The sequence below is a fragment of the Phaethon aethereus genome (genome assembly GCF_964289735.1).
Source record: "Phaethon aethereus genome assembly, chromosome: Z".
Classification (NCBI taxonomy): Eukaryota; Metazoa; Chordata; class Aves; order Phaethontiformes; family Phaethontidae; genus Phaethon; species Phaethon aethereus.
This window is the reverse complement of record NC_138577.1, coordinates 17,508,244-17,522,892: the sequence shown is the minus strand read 5'-3', so window position 1 is coordinate 17,522,892 and position 14,649 is coordinate 17,508,244. Positions and strand designations below refer to the sequence as shown.

Sequence of the window (14,649 nt, the reverse complement as noted above, 5' to 3'; positions counted from 1 at the left end):
AATAGACCAAAGTCATCATGATGACTGTGGAGGAATGTAGTGACATTCTGTTAATTTCAATTTTCATGGTGGTTTGGGTCCTATTCCTTGCGAAATTGAAGACTGACCCAGGAAGCACAGGTTCGTGTATGTCAGAAGAGGAGGGAGCTGAGTCAGTCTCTTGGCCAGTCAGTGATGGGAAAACTTTGTTCTGTCCCCAGAAAAGTATGTTTAAAGTCAGTATCATCTCAGTGATGTAGGGAGAGGCATTATATGTATCTAAACGTCTTTTGTAGTGAAAAGTTTGGGCATTGCATTAGTGATAACATCATTTATTTAAGTTGCTATACTTCTGATCTAGTTTGTCCTGAACTGAAGCAGGAAAGGTTTGCTTATGTTTAACCTCTGGTTTTTATTTGTTTGTTTTGTGGCTGTCAGATGAAAAGGTAAGTGTTACAGTAGCCAGTTGCAGTTTATTACAAGATTCTGCTCAGTGATATAGTCTGTCTTTGCTTGTATTAAACAGAAAGTTGAAGAAGCAACTGAAAAATATGCAGATAAAATAATACCAATAAAGTAGTGCTTTTTCTGTGTATATATGTATACATACACATGTATTCACATAAATCTATGTATCTTGTAGGTATAATAATAATATTAAACGAAAATACTTGAAAATTAAGACATAATTTTTTATTTTATCCAACTCAATATCCTGGCTTGACTACTGGCAAGACAAGATGGTTTCTGATTCAAAATTGAACTTTCTTGTGTGTGCGCACAGGAGTTTGGTGCCTGCTAAACTGTTTTCCTTAGGCTCTGGGACATGGAATACAGGAAATAGTCTTCCCCCTTGGCCTTGACTTTCTCTGATCTTGTCTCCCACATTCACACAATACAGTTGGTACCAGATACTACTTCCATCTGGAGTGGAGACCTAAAAATCTTGACTCCTTCTTTCAAGTGTGACTAATGAAAGATGGAAAAGTCATCATCCAGTGTCTTATTCCATGTAGACTATTGCTATCTTAAAAGAATTTGCTTATAATAAGCAGTGACACATTTTGGTTTTGGATGTTTGTTTTTGGATATGGCACAGATTACCTCATGGCCTACAACAGAGAAACATAGGCTCATCTCATAGCCTGCAGGAGACAATAGAGGAGGAACTTGTAATAGATTAGAATAACAGCAACATTTCTGTGATCTAGAGGATGAAAAGGAATATGTATTTTTGACATAGTGGATGTAGTTTGTTGGTTTAGCCTACTATGAACTAGTTTCCTATCTTTTGCCTTTGGGAGAAAAGCTGTTGTCATGCCTTTGGGTCAGCTTAGGAATCCATCACTGGAACAATGGACTTTGTAGACATTGCTGGGTCTAGATGTTCAGAAACATATCTTGAAATAAAAAGACAAACCTGGCTATCTAGCTTCTTGATTTCATACTCCAAAAACCTGAACATTGTTCTGTTTTGGAAAATAAATATAGTGTTTCTGTTTTTTTTCTTCTGGCTTATGTAGTGTTTCTGTGTAAGTAGTGTTTAGGTGGTGGAGTCACCATCACTGGAAGTGTTCAAAAAATATGTAGACATGGCACTTTGGGACATGGTTTAGTGAGCATGGTGGTGTTGGCTTGATGGTTGGACTTGATGGTCCTAAAGGTCTTTTCCAACCTTAATGGTTCTGTGATGCTTTTTTTTTTCCTTCTGGATGATGTGTTCTTTAGAAATAAGACCTTTGATCTTGTAAAAGACTGCTGCTTCTGAAACAATTTTACTAACCTAAGAACATTATAAACTGCATAAGCTTTTATAAATAGGGTCAGAATCAAGCCCATTAACTCTTCTTAATTTGACATTGAAATGTTTTCTTGTAACTTTTTCCCCTGTGTAAAAATAATTTTATACCAATTCCTTTTACTGGCAGACCAAATGATCTTGAGAAAGTCTTTGGCTTAGAAAGATGAAATAACTGAATTCTTTCTTTCCACATCTGCCCTCCTTCATCTGGATCCATTCCCTTGGTGTTTTAATTCAGCTTTTATAACTCTATTTTTCTTCTCATTCTCTACCTAGTTTAGGGTAGTTTTCCCTAAATCACTACTGTCTAATGTATTCATGCACTAAGAGAAGAATATAAATTAAAGCCTTTTTCTTTTTTCTATGTTTTCCTCTTCTTACATCCTTTTATGTTTCCACAGCCACAGAGGAGAACCACGGACAAAAGATACTGTCCCTTCTGTAGCCTCTGTCAGAGGCTTCACAGCTGCAGTGTATTGCCGATAAAACAGGATTTCCCCAAGACAGGTGTCTTTGAGTATAGCTTTGATTCTGTAGGTCTCTGCACTAGAAATCCTGTTAAAACTGCTTGGTAGTCTCAGGATTTGGCCATTTCAGTTCCCTACCGCCCCCAAAGCCACGAGGTGGCAGCAGCATCCCAAAGTTCAGCATGGCCACAGCACTCGGCATGGTCATCGCAGGCAAGGGTGAATAAGGGAGGAGAAGGCTTTGGGAAATAAGGGTGGTCAGAAAAAAAATGGAAAAGGGACGGGGGAAGGGATGTTTTGACTTGTTTTGAACCTGGTTTCATGCATTTTGATAAAAAATTTTCAAGAATTCTACTTCTTGAAAGAGAAAAATGCTGAGTATCTATCAGTGGAATGCCGCTAAAATATATATAATATTTCTTAAATATTATCCTGCACAGTTTTGTTTGCTTTCTGAAAAAATACAGAGAGGGGGTGACACAGGTCACTTGTTTTTTCTTGTGCCTACTAGAATCTCGGTGCAGATCCCAGCAGGGTTATATATGTCATGTGTTACTTTTAGTCCCTAGAGGTTCTTCTTCCTTGTTACAGAAATACTGCATGGAAGTACTTAGGATGAATGCCAGAGTCTTGCAGAGAGTGCCAAAACTGGCACAGGTTTTTAATCAAGAGAACTATATTAAATTTACTAATGTGCAAAGTGTTATCCCAAGTCCTAGTCTGAATTATGAAGGCATATGCGGGACTTGAGAGGTTGTTGGCCCTGTGCTGGCTGCCTGTGGAGATCAGTTTCATTCTTTGTGCAGTGAAATAATGGGAAGGTATGTTGTTCAAAGCCCAGCTTGCTGCTACTCTTGGATCTAATAAATGAAGATATCAGTAGCATACCTGATTTCAGTTAAACAGTGTGCTGATTAAAAGTCAAGAGAGCTGTAATAAATATTTTCTAATGTAGCAAAATATGATTTAATTTCATATGCGTCTTAACACAATTCCATAATACTTTTTACTCCCTCTGTTTTTTTATTAGTCCTCTAGCTATTTGGTGAAGAGATTTGTGATGTTTATATGACAGAAATACTTGCAGTAACTTATCTCTGAAAAGTCTTTCTTTGTACTATTAACAGCTTTTAATAGTTATTAATTTTCTTTTCTTTTGCAGGAAAACTGCAAGAAACTTCAACCAACCTATGTGCAAAGCTGCCAAGACAACTGTGGTAGAGGTAGGGAATTGACACATTGCAAGCTCTATACCCCTGTAGTCAGTAAGTTCCATTGTTTTGTGTGGTGTTATGGGGACAGAGTTCTTTTCTTTTCTTTACTCATTGGGGGATTTCATACCCGGGAGAGTGGTATAACCTTGTCTCCCTGGATTGCCTCCTCCTAACACTACGATCTCTTTTAGTTCATCATGCTTCCTCAGTTTATCTGATCCTGGCCAGGACTTCTTGTTAGCTGTGATTAGCCTTTGAAAGGGAAACACGGCTACAGCCTTTGAATTTGTTAAATAAAATAATATATGGATGGAAGAAGAAATGTAGGCTTCGGCTGTGCTTGAGAAGATTCACATAAGACCTTATGCAAAACTTTCTGATAATAAGGATAAGTACATAACAACATAGATTGGGCAAATCGTGGAGCTATCACAGTCAGTCTCTAATGAGTTAGATGAGTGTCGGTGCAGAATGAGAAACAGACATTTGGTTATGCCTTGAGAAAGAGAATGGACTAGATGATGTGGAAGTTTCTTCCAATTTTTTGTCCTTTTGCCTTGTCTGGAACAATAACGTTTAAAAACATGGAGCACCCTCCAGTGGAAATATATTGGTGACTGGAGAGTTGATAAGACATAGCAATATCTAAAAGATAGACTGCTCTATTAGCTTTTTCATCACTCTCTGTTAAGTTTTTTATATATGCTTAATAAAAGCTAAGTATGGTTTGACAGTAAGATGAAGACAAACTCTTTTAGTCTATTTCTAGTAAATTCTAAATGGAAGAGGCTTGTGTTTTTTCAGGGTTTTTGTTTTGTTTTTTTGTTTTGTTTGGGGGTTGGGTTTTGATTTTGTTTCTTTTTCTGTAAAATCTTATCTGAAAAATACATTTGTTGTATAAACATCCCTGGGTAAGACATTTGGGGACTTGAGTTATTTCTTTGTGTTTTACAAAACTATGACAAAAAATACCGTAGAATTTGTCACACAACTAACAGTGACAGTTCACTAACAGTACATGACTTTTCACAGTTGGTTTTCAAGAAAGGTTTAAAATATTTTTCCATTTAAAAGTGAAATAAAGAATCTTTCATCATTCGCTTTCCTTCTCATCACTTGCCCTTCATACTTTATTCAGTCTGGTGTTTAGAGAATTTAAGTAGATCAAAGCCTTCCACCTACATTCCATCTCATTCTCTCTTTCTGCTCTTCTATCCACGTGTGATAGTGTAGAATTTTCTTGTCAGTGAGCAGCAATTATGTGACATCCTTCTTGCTATAATTCCATCTAACAGTATTTAGTAGATCTGCTGTGAACTGTGTCCACCGTGAGTCATGCTGCTTTTTCAATACCATTTAAAAACTGAGAAGCTTTTTGCAAGATTTCACATTAATATTACTTTACAACTGTAGTTTTTTATGGAAAAATTAATGGCTGAAGAGGCATAACCAGAGATTTAGGATAAATAGATATTTTGAGCCAAATGCAATGCCTTATTGTCTTAACTTCTAAGTGTCTTTCTTCCAATGTGGAGTTCAGAATGTTGTGTTTGGGTTTAAGAGTTCAAACCCAGGGAATCGCAAGGAGATATCTCAGTATGTCATCTAGTACATCCTCAGTACTTAGCACTGTCAGCCTGCAGTTGTCTAGAACTAATCACTGGGAATCTAAGGCAACTGAAAAGAGTTTTGCCTGACTCCTTAGTTAACGTTGTACAAAGCTGAAGGGTGAAATTCTCAATCCCACTTACAGGGAAAAGAAAAAATATTTTGTAGGGTAGTAATTTTAATACTGTCTTGGCAGCAAATTTCTAAATTCTGGTATATGTTCCCAGCACTGTTTTTCACCCACTGACCATTTAATTTAATTTAAGCAGACAGTCCTAGAAGCAGTGATTTGAAGCCATCCTTGCTCCTTTCCATCAAACTGGCTACAAGTCAGACTTGTCTTAGAGTCATGCAGTGATTAATTGGGATTTGCAGGATTGTAGTGTCTCAGTTTAGCGCTCCCACCCAATTTTGAACACGGAGCTTCGTACCTGTTATGCAACCTGACTTGTGCTGCCAACATCTGCTTGTCTCACACAAAGCACCAAGCTGAGGCAGGTAACGAGCAAAAATTAGAGGCATATCCCTCTGTGTTTCTGATTTTTGACTTGCTGAAATTTTTCTTTTAAAATTAATGCTATAAATGCACAGAAAAAGAGAGTTTCTCCTTGTAGCTACTCTGATGGGATATTTATTTCCTTCTTCTGCTTATTTGTATACATCTAGTTTTATCCAATCCTTTAGAAGCAACCTCTTTTTTATGAACAGAACTTCATTTGTTAACCTTTACATTAGAACAATGGTGCTGGGTCATTCACTTATCATAGAATCATGGAATAGTTTGGGTTGGAACTAGCTGGTCTAGTTCCTGGTCATCTAGTGGACTTGTCATCCTGGACTAGATGACTGGCTGGTCATCTAGTCCAACCCCCCTGCAATGAGCAGGGACATCTTCAACTAGATCAGGTTCCTCAGAGCCCCGTCCAACCTGACCTTGAATGATTCCAGGGATGGGGCATCTACTTTGGGCAACCTGTTCCGGTGTTTCGCCACCCTTATAAAGAATTTCTTCCTTACAATCTACCCTCTTTTAGTTTAAAAACACTACCCCTGGTCCTCTTGCAACAGGCCCTGCTAAAAAGCCTGTCCCCATCTTTCTTAGAAGCCCCCTTTAAGTACTGGAAGGCTGCAGTAAGGTCTCCCTGGAGCCTTTTCCTCCAGGCTCAACAACCCCAACTCTCTCAGCCTGTCCTCACAGGAGAGGTGTTCCATCCCTCTGACCATTTTGGTGGCCTCCTCTGGACCTGCTCCAACAGGTCCATGTCTTTCCTGTGCTGAGGGCTCCAGAGCTGGACACAGGACTCCAGTTGGGGTCTCACCAGAGTGCAGTAGAGGAGCAGAATCCCCTGCCTTGACCTGCTAGCCACACTGCTTTGGATGCAGCCCAGGATACGGTTGGCCTTCTGGTCTGCAAGCGCCCATTGCCAGCTCATGTTGAGCTTTTCATCCACCAGTACCCCCAAGTCCTTCTGGGCAGGCCTGCTCTCAATCCTTTCATCCCCCAGTCTGGATTGATAGCGGGGGTTGCCCCAACCCAGCCAGGTACAGGACCTTGCACGTGGCCTTGTAGAACCTCATGAGGTTCACACAGGCCCATTCGTTGAGCTGCCTCCAGGTCCCTCTGGATGGCATCCCATCCCCCAGGTGTGTCACCACTCAGCTTGGTGTCACCTACATAGTTGGTGAGGTTGCACTTGATCCCACTGTCTGTGTCACTGGTGATGGTATTAAACAGTACTGGTCCCAGTACAGACCCCCGAGGGACAGCACTCGTCACCGATCTCCATCTGGACATTGAGCTGTTGTCACTATTAAGTTGAGTGAGTACGTTTAATCAGAGTATAACTTGAATTTTGGAATATGTGTTTAAATCAGAAAGTTATCCTGCCTTGATGCAAACAAAACAAGAGATGGAAACCTCATCCTTCTGTTTGTGCTTGTTCCAGTTGTTAATCACTGGTGTAAATAAGTCTTTTTACCGTAATTAGTTTGGCTTTAGGTTCCATCCAGTGCTTTTACTCTCTCTGCTAGATTAAAAGCCTTTCTGGGGCTGGCATTTCCTTCCCCTGGGTGACTTCTCAGTGCTGTTGATACGATGAACAGATTGAAGTCTTAATGATTTTATCTGTAAAACGTTTTCTTTAGCTTGCCTATGCTTTTTATGTCCGTCTCTTTCTCTCTCTGTTTTTTTCTGAAACTTTACAAATACGACGAACTGGACTGTCTTCAGCATTGTAACGCTGCTGCCACTAATGTCCCCTGAAAAATGGAGTTACTCTTTGGACTTGCTGCTTCCTTGTTTGCATACCTGTAGTCTTTGCTGATCATTATACAGTGGGCCCTACCGTGTTAGTTCCTTACACCTTGTTGATCTGTTTCTGGTATACTTCAGGAAAGGTATACTTTCCAACATGCGTCTGTAGGTATTGCAGATATTTCTTGATCACAGATGTCTATCTTTGTATTCTGTTGTGAAACATGTTATGTTTGAATAGACCCAGTTTACCTGTTGTGTCTGGTACTGCTGCTTCCTTCTTAGGATTTGTTTTTTCAGCAGTCTTTCCCCAGATTTGTTTTAGTTTCTGATCATTGGTAAAAATATGGAGTGGCACTTGGCATAGTAAGATCCAAACCAAGGGAAATATAAACTACTAGAAATCCAATCTCAAGGCATCTGTGAGCTTGGTGAAAGTGAGTGGGAAGTACCCTGGGAATCAATTGCATTTGTTAACCTGCCCTTCTAAGTTAACCTGAGGAGCTGCATACACAGTAAAAGACACTTTTTTCTTTAATGTGTTAAAGCTGCTGTTCTCTAGTTTAAGTCAGTGTGGTATTTTACACTCTCATAGCTGAAGTACGGACAGACTTAATTTTTGTAGCAATTCAGATGTGGGGGAACTTTGCAGCATTTGCGGATGTGGAGGATAAGAGTAGAGACCAAAAAAACCCCACCTCAGAAACCCACAGACAGATAGCTATTGCTTGCTTAAAAACTCCTGTGTTGTGAAGAGTGAGGGTGGCTGTGTGTAGAGAGGCTTCTGAAGGAGCAGGCATTCAAACTGTGCTGTGACCAGTTATGTCTGTGGCACGCAGCGGAGAGTTACGGATTTTTAAAACTCCCCTAGAACAAATTTTAGTTTAACGTACCTGACCCTGAGCCCTGTTTATTTTGACTAGGCAAATGGTCAGAAGTGGCTGTTCAGTACCCTTTCTGGGATCAGAAATAGACTGATTGTAAACCTCTAATGAAACGCAAGACCTGTTTACTGACCTGCACAAATGTTTTGGAGTGTTACATGCATTTCTTTTGTTTATCTAAGTGATAGGAAAGAGAACCTGCTAAGATGTGGGATGATACGGATATATGCTGAAGCACAGCTAACTGTCTGTAAAGACACAACTGTGCTGCGTCCAGTGGAATTTGTACTTCAATTTAAAGATGACCAGTATTAAGGGTCAAAAAGAAGTTTTCAACTGAATCACATGATTCCTGTTCTTTGGAAGATAACCCTTGCAGAGAAAAATGTTAAGTAATCCAGTATTGGCAGCATTGGTTAGTTTGGCTTTATCTATATGTGAAAGCAAAATGATGCAGGAATTTATTTGTTTTTCAGTTCTTCTACAGTATTGCATTTTAAAGAAGTTCTTTGTTCATCTGCTTCTCACTTCATCTTGCAGAACTCGCAGGAGTGAAGTATGAAGTCAGAGCTGTAGCTTTGTTTGGACCTGAGCCCTCACACACGCACTCAGCCTGAGGCTTTCAGTTGATTTTCAGATCTATAAACAATTTCCTGCTCCTTTTGCAAAGACTGCGGAGTTGGAAAATAAGCCAATCTAAAAGGAACGCAGCGGTCACAAGTTATATGTGAGCCACCAGCTCATGTAAAAGTGCAGAGGAAGGTCTCGGCATGTGAAGAAACTTGAGGGCTTGTGTAGTCTTACATATGTGGTAACATTTCCAACACCCTCTGTTGCATGAAAGACACGTCTGCTGAATTCAGCAGGCAGCCCTGCTGTCAGGCTTCTCAACAGACCCATTGTATTGTGTGGTGGGAAGTGAAATGTCAGCAGCTCAGAGTTACAGGGAGGCCTCCTGGATGTGTGCCTAGACTGCTAGGGCAAGGGCTGTGACACTAGGACGCTTCCTAAGATGTGCATCTTCCTGTAGAGGCTTCTGTGAGCAGAGCCCCACCGAGGGGCACAGCTTTTGGTGATGTTGCCTGTTTTTTGGAGAGAATTGAGGCAACCCAAAGCCACAGGAAACAACATGGTGTGACCTTGCCAGGTGTGGGTGTCACCCTTCACCTCTGTCACAGCAGAGGTGAAGGGTGATAGAGGCTTTGGCTCATGTTCTCTGCCATGGAGGAGTACATAAACATCCATAACAGCCCCAAATGTCCCTAAGCTGTTGTCTGTTTTCTTGCCATTGTTCTTCTCTGCTGTGAGACCTACTGAAGACTAGTCCCTGGTGAAGTGGTTTGAGATCTCAGCTGCTACCATGATGTAAGTTTTTGATAGAGATAATAGTCAATATGTTTAGAAATATTTATTGACTGGCTGTTTGAATATCCAGTTTGAATAATTTTCCTGTTCAGACTGTAGAGAATAGCTAAATATATCTCCCTGTGTAAACAGCATTTCCACCTCAAATAATATCAGGGGAGGGAAAAAGAGAGTGTACTTTCTCATAAAAATGCATTAAATAAAAATCATTAAAGCCTGCATTTTATCTTTGGTTGCCTAGTAACAACATAGCCACGTCAGCGAGTGCCATTATCTCAGGTACAATGAACTGTGCTGCACTAAGGGACAGAAGCAGACTGAAATAAGCTATTTGTGTCCTGTTATCTGTGCTAAATCATGGCATTGTGTTTTATTGAGGAAACTGGAAAATGAACCTTTTTTTTTTGGTGTCTATTTCTCCAAGTGCTTTAACAACAGTAAAACTTTCCTCAGATGCATAGCTCTGTTCTGAGGAATTCTTCAAGGTTTTTGCACAGTGACAGTTTACTGTAAAAAAGCCTGTAAGTACTATTTTGAAATGGAAAAATAATCTAAATGAATCTTTTTCCTTTCTTGGGTGCCCCAGCCATGCAACTCTAAACCTAACCCTGCTACAGGAAGTAGTTCTGTATTTGGGATGGGTACTGACTTTGCATTAGGAAGTGTTTCTGGGAAACCACAGATGGGGATTTGAGGCCAGGAAGGATATGGAATTGAAGTACTTCTGTGCAAATGCTGTAATCACTGAGCTGTTGTGTTGCTATAGCCTTTTTTGATATTGTTTAATTGCTCAGTGATGACTCCATGTGCACTCAGGAGATGATTGCTAAGGGAGTGTCCCAGGGATTTGCAGTGGGGGGATGCTTTGTTTGAGAATCCCATTTAGCACAGCATGGACACTGAGCTGCTTGGTCCTGCCACCTTACCAGCAGCTTTTGGCACAAGTGACAGTAGAATTCTGTCTAACAATATGTTAGTATAATATATGCAAAATATATATGTTTATAAATGTATATTATTAATAGAAGTACCAAAGTCTTTGCATCTTAAAACACCTAGGTGGTTAGTGAGGGCTTTTGACTGCAGGATTGGATTTACATGGCTAAACCCTGAATCAGAGGTGCTCGTGGGTCTGAATTTAGAGGGCCCAATTATGGAGTACAGGCATTACAATATCCATTCCCAAAGGAACCTTAGATGAAAGATTTGACTGAACACTTGTGGGAAAATAGGAAATGCAGGCTCGTGATTCTTAGAAAGCATAGAAGGGAAAATGGCAAAGTATCAGGAATGCCTCTTAGGAAGACTGCTTTTATAAGCTCCAAGACTTGGTAGATGAAGGCTTCTGGGAGGTATAGCTAAGAAGAAATGAAGTTAGGGAAAGACTGTGTTAAGAGCTTGAGAACAAATTTTTCCAGCATGGAGAAAGTATTGGAAGAACAGTAGGAGTTTGACCTTGATCACAGTCATTGCAATCTCAAACACAGAAAAGAAAAATGGCAGAAAATGAGACCAAGGTCAGATGTCTGAGGCTAAGCATTACAAAACCCAAACAAGCAAAAAAGCTTGAGCACATAGGAGCAAACTCAGAAATCTCTAGCCTAGTATGAAATAAAGAAGACTTGAAAGTAGCAAGAAATCTTTCTTTCTAGTACATATGTGGTGGTCTGGGAAACCAAGGATGTTGGTACTTCACTACTCAATGAAGAGAGTAAAATTACAAATACAGAGTACAAAGGCTGAAGTGTTTAATGACTTTTCTGCTTCAGTATTCAGCAGTGTTCAAAGTTTGGTGCCTCTTATGGCTCCAGTCATAGAAGGTTAAAGAACAAGCTAGAAAAGGATTGGAATTGAAATCCAGGGACTACTAGTACTGATTTGGAAAAGCAACTCCTAGAAACGTTTGCTCACCATTGCCACAGTAATTTTAGTTTGCCAAAATGAAGCCCACCCACAGACTTGAATGCTCTTTGGTTTTTATTTCCCTTCATTGTATTTGATCCCTTGCTCTGTGTGTGCATGTGTTTACTAAAAGATAGAACAGAAGAACAAAACATTTTTACAGCTCTCGTGCAGATCATCTTATTATTTGAGAAGCACTGGAATAGACTGGGCTAGAAGGGAGTTCATGAGATAGTTCTTTCTACATTTAGTTTACATGCTTCTGATTTTTAGGGAGATAAACTTCTTTAATTTAGCTATGTGATTTTGTTTTGTGGGTTTTTTTCCATACAGTTGCTTTTCTTATATATATATAACCTCTAATTATGTGGGTTCAGATTTGGCACTTCATTGCTGGAGTAGTGCATATTAAGTGGTTAAAATCCTTAGCAGATCAAATTGTTGCTGACTGCTGTTAAAGACAGTTTTACCTACACACAACATTGTGCTGGAAGATTGGAATTTATTTTTCTTTTATCTGTCTCTTATTTTTTATTCCTTTCTAAATTGATACTTTCTTGAACAGCTATCACGAGCTTTCTCAGCATTTAGCCTCAGAAGTTCATTGCAGATGTGAATATAATCTTTAATGAAAAAAAATCTTTTTATCCTTGTCACATATGTTAAGAACAAGTATGACATTCAAAAAAAGTCAAGCTAGAGCAAGTCCGTGCTTGATCAGTAGATACTGCAGATTGCCAGGAAGTCAGTGTGCTGGAGAAACTGATGGAAAGCCTCTGTTAGCTCCTAAAGCTAAATTTAGGGGGTTTTAATAACAATTTGTAGAAAGCCTGATATCCTGTACATTTGAAGTGTGATTCATTAACAGTACTCATGTCCTCTATCATGAAAATTTGAAAATTAATAAGGTTTAAAATACTCTAGGTTTAACTTTTTGTTGTATGTACTAATATGTACAGTAAATTAATGATAATTCTTATGCCCTGCTTTGTGTGTAAGATGCGTTGATCAGTGATACCAGTCTTGTCATTTTAAATCATGCATGATTGTATCACTGAAAAGATGCTGCAGAGAGAGTTCTAGGCATGATTCAAGGAATTTGTATGCATATACACTTTTTTTTTGTATGTCTTAAAGCAATAATTTGTTTTCTGTGCTTTTAACATCTCTGATAGCGATTTCTAGTACAAAATGAGAAAGATTTGACATTCAAACTGAAAATCTTACAGAAAGTTCACAATGTGAGTAATTGCGTACTGACATGAAACAAATGTATTTTTCCAGGTGAGAAAAATATACTGAGATTTGAAAAGCTGCAGCCTTGTAACTATTGCTGCAGTGACAATTTTTGAATAATCGTTTGAATCAGTAGCTCAGATTTTAGTCTTCTCTTGCAGCATCCTTTCTGCAAATGCTATAGAATAGAATTATTCAGTGACAAAAGTAAGGATTTAAGGAGAAGTAAAGGATTGTGATACCAAGACTGTCTTGACTTCAAATCATGCTGATTTTGCAGACTGCAGGAGATGGTACTAGAACGAATGAAGGACACAGAGTAGTTTTCTATTTCTGTCTCCCAAACAGTTTCCTGGTGTTTATTTGAAAGTTGTCTAGTCTTCTGTTTTTCTTCTAAAACTATGTTAAATTGCTTTATAGAAAATCTGCACTCATGAAGTCTAGTGTGTGGAAATGTGCTCCACTTGATATTCCCATGAATTAGATACTAAATTCCTTAGTTTGCCACTTGTGATTAAGCTGGAGAAAGCAATAGCTAAACAAATCTTGAAACAACATAAAGTTTAAACAGGTTTTTTGGGGTTTTTGTTATAGAAAAATAGATACATTTATCTTTTTTTGTTAATCTTTGGAACAAGTCAAATGCATTATATCAGTTTTTTAGTTCTTGTTGAAAGAAGCAGGGGAAAGCAAAGAGGAGAGCTGGGATATATTCCTGATCGAAACAGGGAGCTATGTAGCCAGTTGGCTGTGTAAGAAATGCTCTAAGGAGCACTTATGCCCCCACAGGCTCTCAAAGTGCTGAATTTCTGAAACACTCTGAGCATCAAGAGCTGCAAATGAAGGTACAAACACATCTAGCAATTATTTTTTTAAGTAAACTAAATTTCTCAATAAAAATAGTTTCAGGTACCAATTTTTTCCCTTCAAAATAGACGCTTGCATTTTTATGCCAAAATGTTTATTTATTTGAATTCCAGGCTAATGGAAGTTATACTGATGTCTCGTGGCTCTCCCTTGTTATTTTAAGTGAATTAGGCAAGCCCTTTGTCTCCTTTGTTTCTGTTGCTTTGCGCTTGTTGGGTTTGGGGTTTTTTTTGTGTGTGTTTTTTTTAAATTTTGTATTTTGAAATGTCTTGTAGCTTTTGTAACATCTTGGGATGAGGCCAGCTGAGAAACAGGCTTCCTATCTTGGACAGCAGCACATTCTTGATGCTGTGGTATTTGGTCACCTCCTATAAGGCATTTTGGAGGGGTTATATGCTTTGTGTTTGCCTTTGCCACCAGCAATTAGAAAAGACTCCTGGCCCGCCATACACACTAAAGTGGACTATCCTGTGATTTTCCTGAGCTATGTATGCATTCAGTTTCTCCTAGTGTTCATGCATTGAGAAAAGCTATTTTTACATGGTTTTGGTCTTAAATTTTACAGAAATATTATGGTAGATGTGCTTCATTCATTCAAAATTAGAACTAATTTGGGATTTTAAGAAACTCCAGATTTAAGGACTAAATTGAGCCATCATATAAGTGGAAATGAATTGCTGTTTGTGATGGATTCCATCGGAATCCATCAAGGCTGAAACATACACAAACCAGATGTATCCGATTTGGATGTCTGCCAGGAGGCTTATGGGAAGGGGGAGAACCAGATGAGTTATATGAAATTATCCACCCAGCCACCCACTTCAAGACATCATCTAGACTTTCAGACACAGGAAGAACAAAAATTGCTAAATGAATGTGAAGGTTTCTGAGAGCACTGAATTTCTGTTTCAACAATTCAGAGGAATCAGAGACAGCAGAGGAACCTACCATTAATGTATTTCTGTTTTGAAGGGGCTGGAGAGGGAAGTTTAAATAAGTTGCGTAAGTATTTATTGGGAATTTCAAGCTAATTGGTATTGGCTTGATGTGCTTCAGTGGTTATTCGTCCTGA

General features: G+C 39.0%; 1 protein-coding gene across 1 annotated transcript in view; it reads left to right on the top strand.

Annotated features, from left to right (window-relative positions):
• The window catches only part of OXCT1 (3-oxoacid CoA-transferase 1), a 105,739-nt gene that overhangs the window by 23,619 nt on the left and 67,471 nt on the right, over positions 1-14,649 (top strand). The window contains exon 7 of the mRNA XM_082013454.1: positions 3,410-3,470. Within this exon, the coding sequence (XP_081869580.1) occupies positions 3,410-3,470 (61 nt within the window). The remainder of the gene's footprint in view (positions 1-3,409; positions 3,471-14,649) is intronic.